This window comes from Triticum aestivum, chromosome 3B (genome assembly GCF_018294505.1).
Source record: "Triticum aestivum cultivar Chinese Spring chromosome 3B, IWGSC CS RefSeq v2.1, whole genome shotgun sequence".
Taxonomy (NCBI): domain Eukaryota; kingdom Viridiplantae; phylum Streptophyta; class Magnoliopsida; order Poales; family Poaceae; genus Triticum; species Triticum aestivum.
In genome coordinates, this window is record NC_057801.1 from 141,212,563 (window position 1) to 141,227,489 (window position 14,927).

At 43.2% G+C, this 14,927-nt stretch overlaps 1 protein-coding gene across 1 annotated transcript; it reads right to left on the reverse strand.

Moving 5' to 3' along the window:
• Nucleotides 1–2,825: 2,825 nt before the first annotated feature.
• LOC123069036 (ubiquitin carboxyl-terminal hydrolase 14) lies at nucleotides 2,826–12,627 on the reverse strand. The gene is made up of 19 exons (XM_044491770.1): nucleotides 12,388–12,627; nucleotides 12,105–12,282; nucleotides 11,270–11,382; nucleotides 10,849–11,185; nucleotides 10,135–10,229; nucleotides 8,776–8,909; nucleotides 8,635–8,691; nucleotides 8,459–8,536; nucleotides 7,930–7,984; nucleotides 7,074–7,154; nucleotides 6,150–6,348; nucleotides 6,010–6,067; nucleotides 5,798–5,920; nucleotides 4,957–5,045; nucleotides 4,656–4,745; nucleotides 4,399–4,572; nucleotides 4,166–4,290; nucleotides 3,846–3,972; nucleotides 2,826–3,274 (listed from the first exon to the last, which is right to left on the reverse strand). The coding sequence occupies exons 1-19, from the start codon at nucleotides 12,481–12,483 to the stop codon at nucleotides 3,096–3,098; spliced, it is 2,388 nt and encodes a 795-aa protein (XP_044347705.1). The 5' UTR covers nucleotides 12,484–12,627; the 3' UTR covers nucleotides 2,826–3,095.
• Between the last annotated feature and the right edge of the window lie 2,300 nt (nucleotides 12,628–14,927).

The window sequence follows — 14,927 nt, forward strand, 5'->3', positions numbered from 1 at the left end:
ATGATCCAGGAATGGATCATTGGACAGCGGTCAAAATTGTCCTTGGAGTAAATAAGGACATGTTTCTCGATTATGGAGGTGATAAAGAGTTCGGCATAAAGGGTTACGTCGATGCAAGCTTTAACACCTATCCGAATGACTCTGAGTAGCAAACCGGATACGTATAGTGGAGCAACCATTTGGAATAGCTCCAAGTGGAGCGTGGAAGCATCATTTACAATATGACCTAGAGATTTGCGAAGTATATACGGATCTGAATGTTGCAGACCAGTTGACTTAAACCTCTCTCACAAGCAAAACATGATCAAACCAAAGAACTCATTGAGTCTTAATCACATGATGATGTGAACTAGTTTAGTGACACTAGTAAACTCTTTGGATGTTGGTCACATGGCGATGTGACCTGTGAGTGTTAATCACATGGCGATGTGAACTAGATTATTGACTCTAGTGCAAGTGGGTGACTGTTGGAAATATGCCCTAGAGGCAATAATAAATTAGTTATTATTATTATATTTCCTTGTTCATGATAATCGTTTATTATCCATGCTATAATTGTATTGATAGGAAACTCAGATACATGTGTGGGTACATAGACAACACCATGTCCCTAGTAAGCCTCTAGTTGACTAGCTCGTTGATCAATAGATGGTTACGATTTCCTGACCATGGACATTGGATGTCATTAATAACGGGATCACATCATTAGGAGAATGATGTGATGGACAAGACCCAATCCTAAGCCTAGCACAAAGATCATGTAGTTCGTATGCTAAAGCTTTTCTAATGTCAAGTATCATTTTCTTAGAACATGAGATTGTGCAACTCCCGGATACCATAGGAATGATTTGGGTGTACCAAACATCACAACGTAACTGGGTGGCTATAAAGGTGCACTACGGGTATCTTCGAAAGTGTCTGTTGGGTTGGCACGAATCGGGACTGGGATTTGTCACTCCGTGTGACGGAGAGGTATCTCTGGGCCCACTCGGTAGGACATCATCATAATATGCACAATGTGACCAAGGGGTTGATCACGGGATGATGTGTTACGGAACGAGTAAAGAGACTTGTCGGTAACGAGATTGAACAAGGTATCGGCATACCGACGATCGAATCTCGGGCAAGTACTATACCGCTAGACAAAGGGAATTGTATACGGGATTGATTGAGTCCTTGACATCGTGGTTCATCCGATGAGATCATCGTGGAACATGTGGGAGCCAACATGGGTATCCAGATCCCGCTGTTGGTTATTGACTGGAGAATGTCTCGGTCATGTCTGCATGGTTCCCGAACCCGTAGGGTCTACACACTTAAGGTTCGATGACGCTAGGGTTATAGGGAATAGATGTACGTGGTTACCGAATGTTGTTTGGAGTCCCGGATGAGATCCCGGACGTCACGAGGAGTTCCGGAATGGTCCAGAGGTAAAGGTTTATATATGGAAAGTCCTGTTTTGGTCACCGGAAAAGTTTCGGGTGCTATCGGTAACATACCGGGACCACCGGGAGGGTCCCGGGGGTCCACCAGGTGGGGTCACCGGCCCCAGAGGGCTGCATGGGCCAAGTGTGGGAGGGGACCAGCCCCAGGTGGGCTGGTGCACCCCCCCCCCACCAGGGCCCAAGGCGCCTAGGGTTTGGGGGCGCCTCCACCTTACTTGGGGGGCAAGTTTCCCCCTCTCCCCCCCCCTTGGCCGCCACCCTAGATGGGTTTTGGGGCTGCCGCACCCCTTGGGGTGGGAACCCTAGACGGGGCGCAGCCCCCTCCCTCTCCCCTATATATAGTTGAGGTCTTTGGGGCTGCAAACACAAGAGTTTCCACCTCTCCCTGGCGCAGCCCTACCTCTCTCCCTCCTCGTCTCTTGCGGTGCTTGGCGAAGCGCTGCTGGAGTGCCACGCTCCTCCACCACCACCACGCCGTCGTGTTGCTGCTGGACGGAGTCTTCCCCACCTCTCCCTCTCTCCTTGTTGGATCAAGGCGTGAGAGACGTCACCGGGTTGCACGTGTGTTGAACGCAGAGGTGTCGTCCGTTCGGCACCAGGATCTCCGGTGATTTGGATCACGACGAGTATGACTCCTCCAACCCCGTTCAGTTGAACGCTTCCGCTTAGCGATCTACAAAGGTATGTAGATGCACTCTCCTTCCCCTCGTTGCTAGATTACTCCATAGATTGATCTTGATGATGCGTAGAAAATTTTGAATTTTTGCTACGTTTCCCAACAGTATGTACCTTGCAAAAACACCGACCTACATGAATCTATTAAATAAACAAAAAGTATCACTCCACTAGCTCCCTTTAAAAGGCACCACCTTTTTCCTCATGCAAATGTAAATACAACCAACAAAGGAACACACACGGGTTCCGACTAGCGCAGCATGTCGTCGCGCCTCCACCCTAGATTTAAGAACAACTAGGTCATTCGGACCTCCAAATACTACTATCGAGACATTGCTCTATTTTATACACCCTTTGTTTTTTAATTATAAGAGAGCCCATTGGTTATGTATAGGAACGGAGGTAGTACCTTTTAGATGGATGCTTGATAGCGAGCATTGACTATTTAACTACATATGCAACATACACAATCATAATCGATTTCTATCAATCCACCGCACCTGTGGTATGCTTGCCACAACTATAATTTGCATGCGATTACTATCAACCCAGTTTTAGTACGATTGATCAAATCACCTTAATTGGCTTGCTTTTGAGTTTGTGGCAACGCTCCTGCCTGTGCTAGAAAATGGATACCACGAGAGAAGCAAACAGCAATGCTCGAGAAAAGTTCCAACTAAAGACACCAAGCGGAACGCTGACAGATTGTACGACTCCAAACATAACCATTCGCTCATTCCATTGCATGAACAGTCACAGGGTACTAAGCATAAATGTAACTGAAGTTGCAAATGCATAATGTCTGAACCAACAAAGCAGTACCCCACGTGATCAGCCTAAAACCAGCATCAGAGGATGTGGCGAGATAGTCGCTTCAAGTCGATTTTGCACTAGTCCTTCGACCGTCCACCATGCTCCTGGATGATATGTGGGCATGAACTATGAATTCATCTTCTTTTGCTTGTGATGTCTGCTTTAACTGCTAATCCTCTGAAAGAAATAGAGGTATCCCATGTCCTTGGGCAGGTCGACAGATGCAGCAACCTTGTTGTCGTTGAAGATTGTCCACCTCCCATCTTTGAGGATATGGGCGACGTAGTGCCCACAGTGGGTAGAGGTTCCCATATGGCTCACAAATGCAATCAGCTTATATCCTAGAAAAAGCATAAATATATACATGTACTTGAGCTTTAGCCGTAACGGGCTTGACTAAATTATAAAAAATATTAAAGCCAATGTTTTCACAAAACTTATGATTAAAGACAAGCCAGTTTGGGAGATGAAAGTCGCTGAGTTCTAAGATTTTAATACTGTGCCACCATGAACTTGATAACGTGATTTTTTTGGCAGATTATCTGGTTTGAATTTTACATCTGCCTTAGGTTGTGACAAATAGATAACATAATATGCCTTAGCGTGTACAGACTGAAACTTCATTGGACAAGTATAAAACACCGACGAACAACAGCTCTTGCAAAATTAGCACATCTAAAGATTCCAAACACCACAAACAGGCATATTTCTTCGATGGAAGGGAAAAACTACCCAACTCAAAACTATTGCACAAAAGTAATTTGCCACAGAAGGGGAGGAGCGGTGGACACACAGGGAAACAATAGTTATTTACTTGCAGCAATGACATTAGGGTGTAACCCAGTACTTTTAATCAATTGCATCCGATCATGGCTCAAAATAAAGGCAGGCACGAGCGTTTGAGAAACTTACTGCCACTTCCATCTGGTATGTGCGACTCATCATCTTTTACATTGCTTGCTGAAGAATCAGCAGAAACAGAGCTAGATGCTTCAGGATGGGTGAGAACCCACTCCGTGGCTCTCTCAATATTTCCACCCTAATATATAACACAGCAAGAGTATCAGAAGACATGGTCAGGTTAATTGGCAACAGTAGAGAGGAACAGAAAATAGGCAGGCGCCAACTTTCCAACAGAAGCCCAACATTGCTGTGTACTCTTTTCGTACAAATGATAATTAAAAAAACATGATCGTCCATTCAAAGGAAGTAATAATAAAAAAGATTCTTACGGAAGCTTTCACTGCCATTCGGGAAACATCTTCTGGAAAGCCGAAGGAAACAAGAGTTTGAACACTTGCTTCATCAATAGTGTCTTCTGCAGGCATTGCATCTTGAGATATCGGCTCATTAATATCTGCACAAGCAGACAATAGTTTCAACTACCACAGCTAGAACTTGTGTATAAATCATTTCATAATGAATAAGCATTCAACAATGTAACCCTTTGCATCTGCATGCCAACCTGGATCCTCCATGTGTGAGAGGAGCCAATTCATTGCCTCCTCAAGTCCTGCATTTGATGTGTTAATAGCAGCTCTCTGACAGGCAAAGTAATTGAACCCCATGTTTGCAAGCTGGGATACAATATCCTCATTGGCAACAGGACGAGCAGGTTCAGCTTTGTTACCACAAGAAGCTGAAAGATGGTATTGCAAGTCATCAAAGGGGGTAATAAAGAACGTTCAGAAGGGGGGAAAAACGAACAGCGGACAAACAAACCTCCTTCTGGCAGTAGCTCTTCGCCAGGCTGTACACCATTGCTGCGCATGTGCGAGATATCGATTATATCCGGCACATCAATATAAACATCTGAGAGGGAAATAAAATGTCAAGGCTCAACACATCCAAATATGACTCATAAAATCATCTAAACCAAATTAAAAAGTTGTGCAGATAACAGATACAAGCACCCCCAAACTAGCACTTATTCCTAAATTTCAGGCACAAGCCATTGAGAACTTAAATCAATTAACACATAACTCCTACCAATTCAAAATTTGATAAGAGTAGGGAATATTACCAAGTTTCTTTGGCACCCATCCTGCTTCCATTACAAACTTACGCATCTGAAGCACCAGGTAATCAGGAAAAGTTTTAAAGCCAGCAGTCCTTCAATGAAATGTACATTTGTTATTACAAGTAATCATGATGAATGAAAAATAATTTGACAAAAAGCAATATCCCAGTTCTGAAACATCACTCCGACGGAAATATCAAATAATTATATAATTAAACATGCAAACTGTCATGATTAATGACAAATTCTCCAATTAAGAGTATAACAAGTACCGCAAATTCAACCTAATCGGCTGTGTCTGGCAATATGGTGGATTATGGCAATTATAATCACATTTGCCCCGAGCAGCTTTTTCCTATGTTAGTGTTTGTTTGATCCGCTTTTGCATGCTTTTGTGGCAAATGTTCTAAAACAGATAAATAAGCACAGTTTCACAACTGCAAATTGAGCCTTAGTGTTAAGTGTTTACCTGAGCATTACACTTCTCATACACTGGATTTAAGACGAATTACAACTAGGCTACATTTGATGTTAATTCTAGAACTAGTTATTGATGAACTTCAATGCAAACATATTAGCTTTTATTAAGATCTGATAATATGATCAATGGTTGATAGGCCAAAAAGAAGAAAGCATCTATTCCACATTTTCAATCTTGTTGTGCTACAGTTCCATAAAAAACTGGCATTTTCCATCAAAATATCACTAAAATATATTAGCCGTGCGAACATGGACAATGGGATAAGAAAAAACACCAACAGAATTAAGTGCTGCAGTGCACGCATGAGAACTTTGATAACATTTTGTAAGCAATTACAGAAAATAGATTTCAGGATGTACATACTTAATTGCTGTTGTTTTTGAATTTAATGCAGTGCTGTAAAAATCAGGCACTTCCTCTCCGCCTGAAAAACTTGCTAAGCATGCCTCCAGTGGGACTCTTGGTCTCACAATTTCCTCATTAGACCTGCCATGGAATGATGGAAAAAAAGTGATGCACAAGAATAAGACATACTTACTATGCAATTGGGACCGCACGAAATGTGAGTAACTTACACTTCTTTTCCATCCAAGTCCATTGCGGCTTTCTTCTCATGGAACACTTCTAGCTGCTCTGCACGCCCCCACAAATGAAGGTTAGTATATTCATGCAATGGTATGCTACACAAGAACAAAAGAACTTTCTAAAGCCACACCTTTGTTAGTCGCTTCATGCAATGGTATGCTCAAAGAAAGAAAGTTGTCACAACGTTTATTGTAAGAAACTTTCCCAGAGGGGCACTGAACCCGCTCCTCAATGATAAACTTGAAGCCCGTAAAAGGATTTAACTCATGGCTTCCAGGGTTTGCCTGATCAACTTTGTCAACAAGATGAAGGAAGAAGTCAAGGGCATCCTGAAAGTAAATAATATAATGGAAGTTAAGAACCTTGTTATACTCAAAACTATGGTTCGGTTAACTTTAAAACAGAATCCAGATAAGTAGCAACCCGGCTGCAACATAAAAAGAGGGGGGGGGGGGGGGGTCATTTTCTCTAGGCCTCAGCTCTTGGCAGTCTAGGTTACCCTCAACTAGGGCTGGAAATTAAACTCAAAACTCGCAACCTAAACGAGTAGCTCGTGACTCAGCTCGACTCGACTCAAACTTGGTGACTAACGAGTCAAGTTTTAATTTGAGCTCATTAACAGAACGAGTTTAACAAGCCTAGCTCATTAAGCTCGATAATCAGAAGGGACATGAGATAAGTACCAATATTGTTGTTGATTGTTGTCATTCATGGAATGCACCAAGTGTTCCTTCAGTGTAAATTGTTGATTGTTGTGATTTCTGAAGAAAAGTATGTTTCTACAAATATATTTTTGTAAATTAATTGCATAAACAATACGTATATTTTGTCATTCACGTTTATAACGAGCTTAACGATTCAAGCCGAGTTTGAATGACTCGGCTACGTGGTGGCATATTATGCATAATTACAAGAAAAAACAAAAAAGGAAAAGAAGAAAAATCACAAAAGAAATAAGACTGAAAGTGTACGGATACTTTACTTCACCATAAAACCAATAAATTAAGTCAAACAAAAGGAGGAAGGTATGTTTGGTCAATAGGAATAAAGGTACCTGCTGCCTCATACTGGAAAATTCAGGATGACTTGCTGCAATAACTGACTTAAACATACGGGGACGTATTCCTTCCTGTCCCTGTAAATTGACCATGGAGCACTAGTTGTGTCAACACAGAAGTTCATGGTATTTGTAGAGCTCTGGCACTAACATAACCACAACAGTTTAGTACAGCTAATCACAACCAGAGTTGCTGATTATAACACAGTACAGATCAGCAAGCCAGATCATGTGAATAACACAAAAGTACGATCAGTACTGGGTAGTTGGGTACTCCCAACACTTTGTATTGCTTAAAGAGTACAAAAATAGTAGAGTACACAGTTTCACTACAGTGGAGAATAAAATATTTGGAATTACAAAAAAAAACATAAACCTGCAATCGTATATTTGCAGAAGATAGGACAACAGGATATTTGTCCCTCAGATGCACTTGCTCCACCAAATCCAATATGGAACAAAGATAACTCGTGACCATTACTATGCAACACTATTCTCACAGAAAATTACCCTTGAGTATTCAAGCCAGAAAGCATGAAATTACCGTTGGTGATGTGCTCATCAAGAAGCTTGGAGTAGCACAGTTGGCGGATGTTAATTAACATGCAATTCCAGGTATTTTATCTAGACTAACTAATTCAACATGTCAATATGGTTTGCCTATCACTCTATCAGCTCAAATAAAATCACCACTCACACAAAGACCTACATGAGAAATCAAAGAGAGCACCACCAATGCATCGCACAAAAGCTATTCTACTCAAGACTGGATCATCAGCACACAACCCACGTGAACACAAACTGTAATGGGCAGCCATAAACAATAAAAGATCAACATATAACAAAATATTACCTCCTGACTGGGTGCAGAATATTTACCAGAAAGCATACCATGTGCCAACTTTGTCCTAAAAAAGAGAGTAAAGAGTACAAGGACATGAATATTTATTGATTCTTGCACAACAACATAAATCGCTTACCCTTCTAAGTTAGACATAAAAAATTCTTATGAGTATACAGTTCTGTTTCTACAGCATGATGCATGATTGATTGAATATTGCTATCAACTGACACTAGTTTGTATCGACTCCTTAACTAACACCCTACTCAGGTGACCATGAAGGGTTGTCAAGTGGCTAACAAGTATCAGTAGAAGAACAAGAAAAATGGCTAACCAGAACCAAATCTATGAGTAATTATGTATGATGGCAGCAATATAACTGTAGGAATATGATGTTTTCAACAGAAGAATACTATGGTCAAACAGCCTTTATAGTTAAGATTGCATTTAGCATTAAATGATAACCAAGCTGTGAAAACAATTACAAAAAAATAGTGGCACATTCAACAACCATACACATAGGTCATCCGTGAAAACTTACATTTGCATGTTTAAGTCCAACGTTGGATCAGCTTGAGAAATTGCGAACGCAGCTTTCAAGCTCTGCTTCTCAAAGTACCTGAAACAATTAATAAATGAATAAATGGAAGAGCAGATGCTACTTGAGGTGAAGAGAGTGGGAGTGCAACAATATCAAGAAGTAGAAGTAGAACCAACCGTGATATAAAGGGATGGGTTGAAAACATAACTTGCATTACTGAAGCCATGTAGCAACTGCAAACGGAGAAAAGATATGTATTACTATAGGCAAGTTATATAAGAAAAGAAAAATGATTGCATAGAGTCAAACCGTGATACCTATTCCCAAGGTTTACAAGGCCAGTATAGCCCGGCCCATATAAAGGTTCGGCATCTTTGCCACTTTCTTGTATTCTATTCCAATCAAAATTCGTGTTGTGGTCAAGTTCTCTTTCAGCAGTAGTCATCTCAGTCTGCACACAAAGAAAATGGGACCACACATAAAGGAAGGGAAATAAATAAATTATATACATCGATTGACCATCAGTTGTACCAAGTTTTTGTTTGTAAAATTATCATAGATACTGAACACTTGCTTGGCCAATTACAATAATTCTTAGAGCAACTTGGAACTATCGTAGTTAAAAATCATACCAGGCAATATCCTAACATTTTGTTATAGGATCTATCCCACAATGCTCTTTGATATAATTCCCTAAATGTTTAATATATAAATCTAATCTGGATTGACACTTGACATTTTTAGTACAATAAATCTAGGGACTATCTATTAACAGCTGACTGATTTCAAATTCGATATCAATCAAAATTTTGCACCATACAAATAATGACATATGGCACTATCAAATTGACTGATTTTCAATTCAATATAAATCAAATTTTTGCACCATACAAACAACACCTCATGGGATTATCAATTAAAACCCATTTTACATGATTTCAGAACCTCAAAACAGCCTTGCTTACTACAATTTACATGTTCCAGAGCTTATAAAACAAGTGTCATGGGTTGTTACTTGTTCCAGATAAAGAATCTGCACCAAAAACACAATGGAAAGCCAGTCTACGTGATTATCACCTTTCACCAGAAACTATTCAGAGGACAAGTGACTTTATATAAAATTTATATTTGTCATATTTTTATATAACTTAACACTCTGAACACCAAAATTACATGTTATATACTGTAACTCCGTTGCTGCCGGACTGTTAAAACTACGAACATCTAAATATGCACTTGATGGAACTAGCAACAAAGGACAACATAAAAGAAAAAAGGGGGAAATGAGAGAAATAAAATAAAACCAGAATTCAACTACAGTAAAAAGAACACCATCCACGCCAAAATCTATTACCCAAAATTAATAAACAAGGAATTACGTACGAAAACCACAATACTAGAAAGTTCAGTAACCAAAATACAAAAATAAATAAAAAACTGGAAAGTAACATGCACAGAAAGAGGAGAAAAAGAGAGTCAAAAAACTGACTGAAGCCGAAAAGAAAATCATTCGACTGAAAATAACAATTCTGTAGATCTACAATCAAGGGTCACATAGTATGTTTGCGGTGAACAGATCAATATGATTTGAAGCATCCTATAGAAGAGTAAAAATCCAAAATATGTAGAGCTAAATTGTCCCAGATAGGCGCCATTACAAAAAGATGGCAACTCACCTTTTGGAGTGAAGAAAAATCAATACCAAAATGCGACAAGTGCTGAGCTAATATTGGATCTTCAACGCTATCATCTTCCGGGTATGAGTAAACGTCTGAACTGTCACAAAGAAACAGGTATGAATAGGTACTTTGATACAGAGTTACTAGCAAAAGCAATCTCTGCTGCCCATTCTATCTTAAGGAAAAGGTTGCATCAATAAAACTCCCAAGTATACTTAGGGGGGGGGGGGGGGGGGGGTAGGCAATACCTTTCTAGAGGCAAGAAATTACAAGTAAACCTATATATTACTAAACAAAGATAACAGACTATGTGGTATGTATATGAACCCTGTATCTAAAGAATACACCTGAAAGGTTTAAAAGAATAATCAGAAACTATTGGACACTAACTAAAACGATGCATCTTTGCTACCAGTTGAAAATATTCATTCCAGTTCTTTTTCATTTCAACTCTATATGCCTGCAAATGCAACTTTGACCAGCATATTTCTCAAACAAAATTTCTAAAGGTTATAACAGTCATTCCAAAAGCACATTTATGCCGAACCCACCTGATTGTATAATTTTCATATGACTGACTTATAGATCAAAACTCATGATTGCACGTTTGACACGATGACAATGTATTGTCACCGGAAGATGAGGTATATAGTGTAGTAAATAATAAAAGTGAGCAAGTTCAAATATGCAAAAGTTCAAGTGTAACATTACCTGCTCCTTCCAAATCAGCAGTAATTGTTCCAAGCTTCACCGCTAAAGGATATTTGGTCTGCTGGTAGTGTTCAACAGCATGATTATTCCCACCACTTCCATCCCAAAGACTCCTCCCACAGAGGATCATACCATCAGTTAAATTTAACCAGAGATTCTCAGTTTTGTCACACTTGCTACACTTCCATCCAGAAGGAGGCACAATAACACCATTGTCTAGTTGTTGCAGATCCATAGCATGTGCACTTATTATCTTCTTGTCGGCCACCCAAGAAGCCAGTTGTTGCTTTCTATCAGCACTCTCCGCAAGTATAACTTTATCAACTGCAAGCCTAACCTGCAGATTTGTTGAAAAGTGAAGAACTAAACTAATAAATATGCACATAACAACTTAATCTTATACACTCAACCAAAAAAATACCTTCTCTGGCAAGTCAACTGATGGAAATGGGAGAGATACAAATTCAGGCAAAATAACGATTTCATAAGTCACGTCGTATTCAGGTTCTTGCTCACTAAAACCTCCCTCCACGCCTATCAATCAGGAAGGCAAAAAAGCATTAGTGAAGATGGTAATTGCTTGAAATGACAAAAACTAAAACTGATCATAACTTTGGAACAGGAGACTCCAATAATGTAATTCTTATCAGCTTTATTCTGAAGATTCATATAGACAAGTCTCATCACAAAACTGGCACACGCACACAGACTGTCGCAAAACTAACAATCAACCAACAGAGACACTTTACATTATTACAATCTAAAATAAATTTCTGTTTATGTCATCATCGCCATTCCACATAATATCACCCAAAAAATCTATCGAATAACACAAAAGTGCTGCAAGGCAGAGTTGAGAAAAACAAAAACAATGCCGGAACATAAGCTTCGTTACACTAAACTGAGCAGAGACGCCTTGCAGATCCAAAATTCGCATCACAGGAGCTCTTAATCAAGTAAAACAAGCCAATGCTAGCACAACCACAATAGAGCACTTGTAATCATAAGCTGCAACAAAACACATCACATCGTGTGTACTTTGCACACATTACTATTCTATATGTCAGAACCTGCTCCAGAATAACACGCTGATGTGAATCCAGATATAATGTGTTTTTTTGTTGCCTGTCATCATTACTAACAGAGGTAATGGCATTGTCAATCAAAGCAAGGCATTCACATAGACCACCTGCCATGAAAGGATAGAAGCAATAGACGATACAAACACGATTCGATTAGCGGCGAGTCTGGCATACCAATGGCAAGCAGGGTTGGCTTCTTGAGCGGGCGATCCGCCTCGTCTGGCTCCGGCTTCCGGCGCTGCACGATGTGGAGGTACACGGGGTTCTCCGACTTCTCGAAGTTCCATGCCACGTGCTCCCTCCCGAACCCCAGGAACGAGTTCATGTCCACGTACAGCCCGCCCTCCGACCTCTGCGACGCACACGGACACGGAGATAGACAATTAGCGTCAGACCCTAGCAGCCGCAATCGAGGAGAGGCGTGGAGAGGGAGGGAGGGAGGGGGCGGGTGGCTTACCGGGGTGTCGAAGGAGACGCAGCACTCGTCCTTGTGGATGCGGTTGGTGGGCTCCGGGATGCGGACCTTGTGGAGGTTCGCGCGGAGGAGATCCATGGCCGCGGGCCGCGGCGGGCGACGGCGGAGCCGGGTTGCGTCTAGGGTTTTGGGGGCGTGGGAGACGGCGAGGCGACGAGATTAGACACGAAAATTGGTTTGGAAGAGGGGAACTTAAGAAGAAGCAGTAGGGGTTAAGTTAAACCGACTCTGCGTTGTGGGCCTATACAATTCTGATTCTACAATCCAACGACATAAAGAAACAATACTCTATTTTTTCTTCGACTTGGCATATTAGTAAGAGCATCTCAAACAGATAATGAAAAAATTGATTGTCAAAAAAAAATTATAGGATGTAGGGGAGAAGATTTTTAAGGATGTGGTTGCTTTTGCTTACAATGTAAAACTGGTGCCCTAAAAACGATCACTTGAACATGATTCATTGCACATTTCAATTTTTTGTACTCTAGTTGAACATTAAACATTTCAAACAATATAATTCTACAATAGTACACTATACTAGCACTACGGTAGATCATCACATGACATGACGCCTACAGTACTCGTCAAACTCGTTGTTGTCGTCGAGGTTGATCGCCCTTGATGGTTCGCCGGAGGGGCCTGGTCATTGTCAGTAGACGACTTCACATCCTCCTTCTCTCCTCGTAGATGCCCTCCCTCTTGAGCTCGCCGAACATCTCATCGACCTCAACGACAAATTTGTGATCCATCTCCTCATCATCCTTCTTCCTGCACTCATTGTCCCTCTTGGCAAAGAATTTAAGCTCAGTCGGCACGATGTTCATATTGGCCTCGCGAACTTCGTCATGTACAACGCACCCCTCTACTCGGCGCATTGGTGCTCGCCACGGCCCGGCGGTATACCTTCTCCTCCTCACAGGAACATAATCCATATAGCAAGGGTAAGGAATTGCGTCTTCTCGGTCGACCCTATCTCTGGGAAGTTGCGCTCGGCCCGGCTCCGGCCGTACCTCCATGTCACACGCACGCGGTGGGCAAGTTCGGGGGTCTCAAAAGTGCCAAGCCACTTCTGTTCACCCTCACAGGTGATATCGGCGGTGTAGTGGCGCGACTGTCGATGTCGAACGCCACAGTACGTAGTGGCGCTCACGGTAGGGGCGAGGTTGGCGCCGACATCCTCGACGTAGCGAAGCCCAGCGACACATGATCCCACCAGAGCGGATGCTAAATCAAGCAACTTGGCGCCATGATCGATAGATAGGGGTGCAATGGACCCGACGACGCAGGCGACTGGACTTGGGCGACGGCGGGGCGACAGCTGTTGCGGGCGGCGACGGGGATGCGACGCGAGCTAGGTTGAAATAGGGGGTGGATCTCGGTAGCGGGGGTGGCTAGTGGTGTCCGGCGATGTAACGCCCCGAGTTCGATGCGCCAGGTGTCTGCCAGTTATTCGCCGTAGTTGCCATGTCATTTGATTGCGTGTTGCATTTTGCCATGTCTTCATCTACATTTCATCTGCATGTTTTTCAAAACTTGCATCCGTTCGGGTCCTCCCGGTTCTCTCCGTTGTCCGTTCTAAGCCAGACACACTCGCACGCGCCCGCGACACCTCCGAACTATTATTTTATAAGTGGCATAAAAATGTTCTCGGAATGGGATGTAAGTTGGCGTGCGGTCTTATTATAGTGTAGACGGGCCGCCTGCCAAATTTTGTCGCATTCGGAGTTCGTTTGACTGCTCAACCGTTAAACATAGCGGTACCGTTGCCGGTACCTTCGTCGGATGTTTTCGGTCTTCGAAAACCCTTCCCGGGCTGCACTTCTCTTCTCTCCCCTCAGCCCGAGCACTCTCTTCACAGCCCACCTAAGCCTGCCTAACCCCCCCCCCCTCGCGATCAGATCCGTCGGATCACGATCGGAGGCTCCGAGAACGCCCCAAACCCTACCCTAGCTCCTATCTATTTATAGACGCTTCCCCCTGCCATTTTTGGACTTCTCCTTCCTTCCCCCCTCGGAATCCGCGCCTCTAGCCGCCTCCCTCTCCAATTCCGCGCCTGACCACCTCACCCGCGCCACTTGGCAGCGTCCCAGTGGCTGCGTCGCCACCCAGCCGCCGGATCGGCCTACCGCAGGCCGCCACATGGCTTCCCGTCGCTCCAACCGTGCCTCCCACCGCACGGGCCCGCCGCGGCCCATCTGCGGCCCGCTAGGCCCGGATCCCGCCGCCGCAGCCCGCGGCTCGTCCCCGAGCTCGCCCGCTCGATCCCGAGCTGGATCGAGACCGCCGCCTCGCGCCTCCCGCCGGCGACCCCGGCAGCCCCGCCGGAGCCAGCAGGCCAGCGCCGTCCCGCCGCCCCTCTCCTTCCCGTCCTCCTTCCTCCTCATCCTCTCACCTTCCCTCTCTCCCTCGTAGGGCACCGTCGCTGCCTTGAAGGTCAGCCGCCGCCGCCGTCTTGCTTTGTCGTCGTGCCGCCCGCAGGACCTCGCCGCCGGCCTCTTCCAGCCGGATCCGCCCGGGATCCG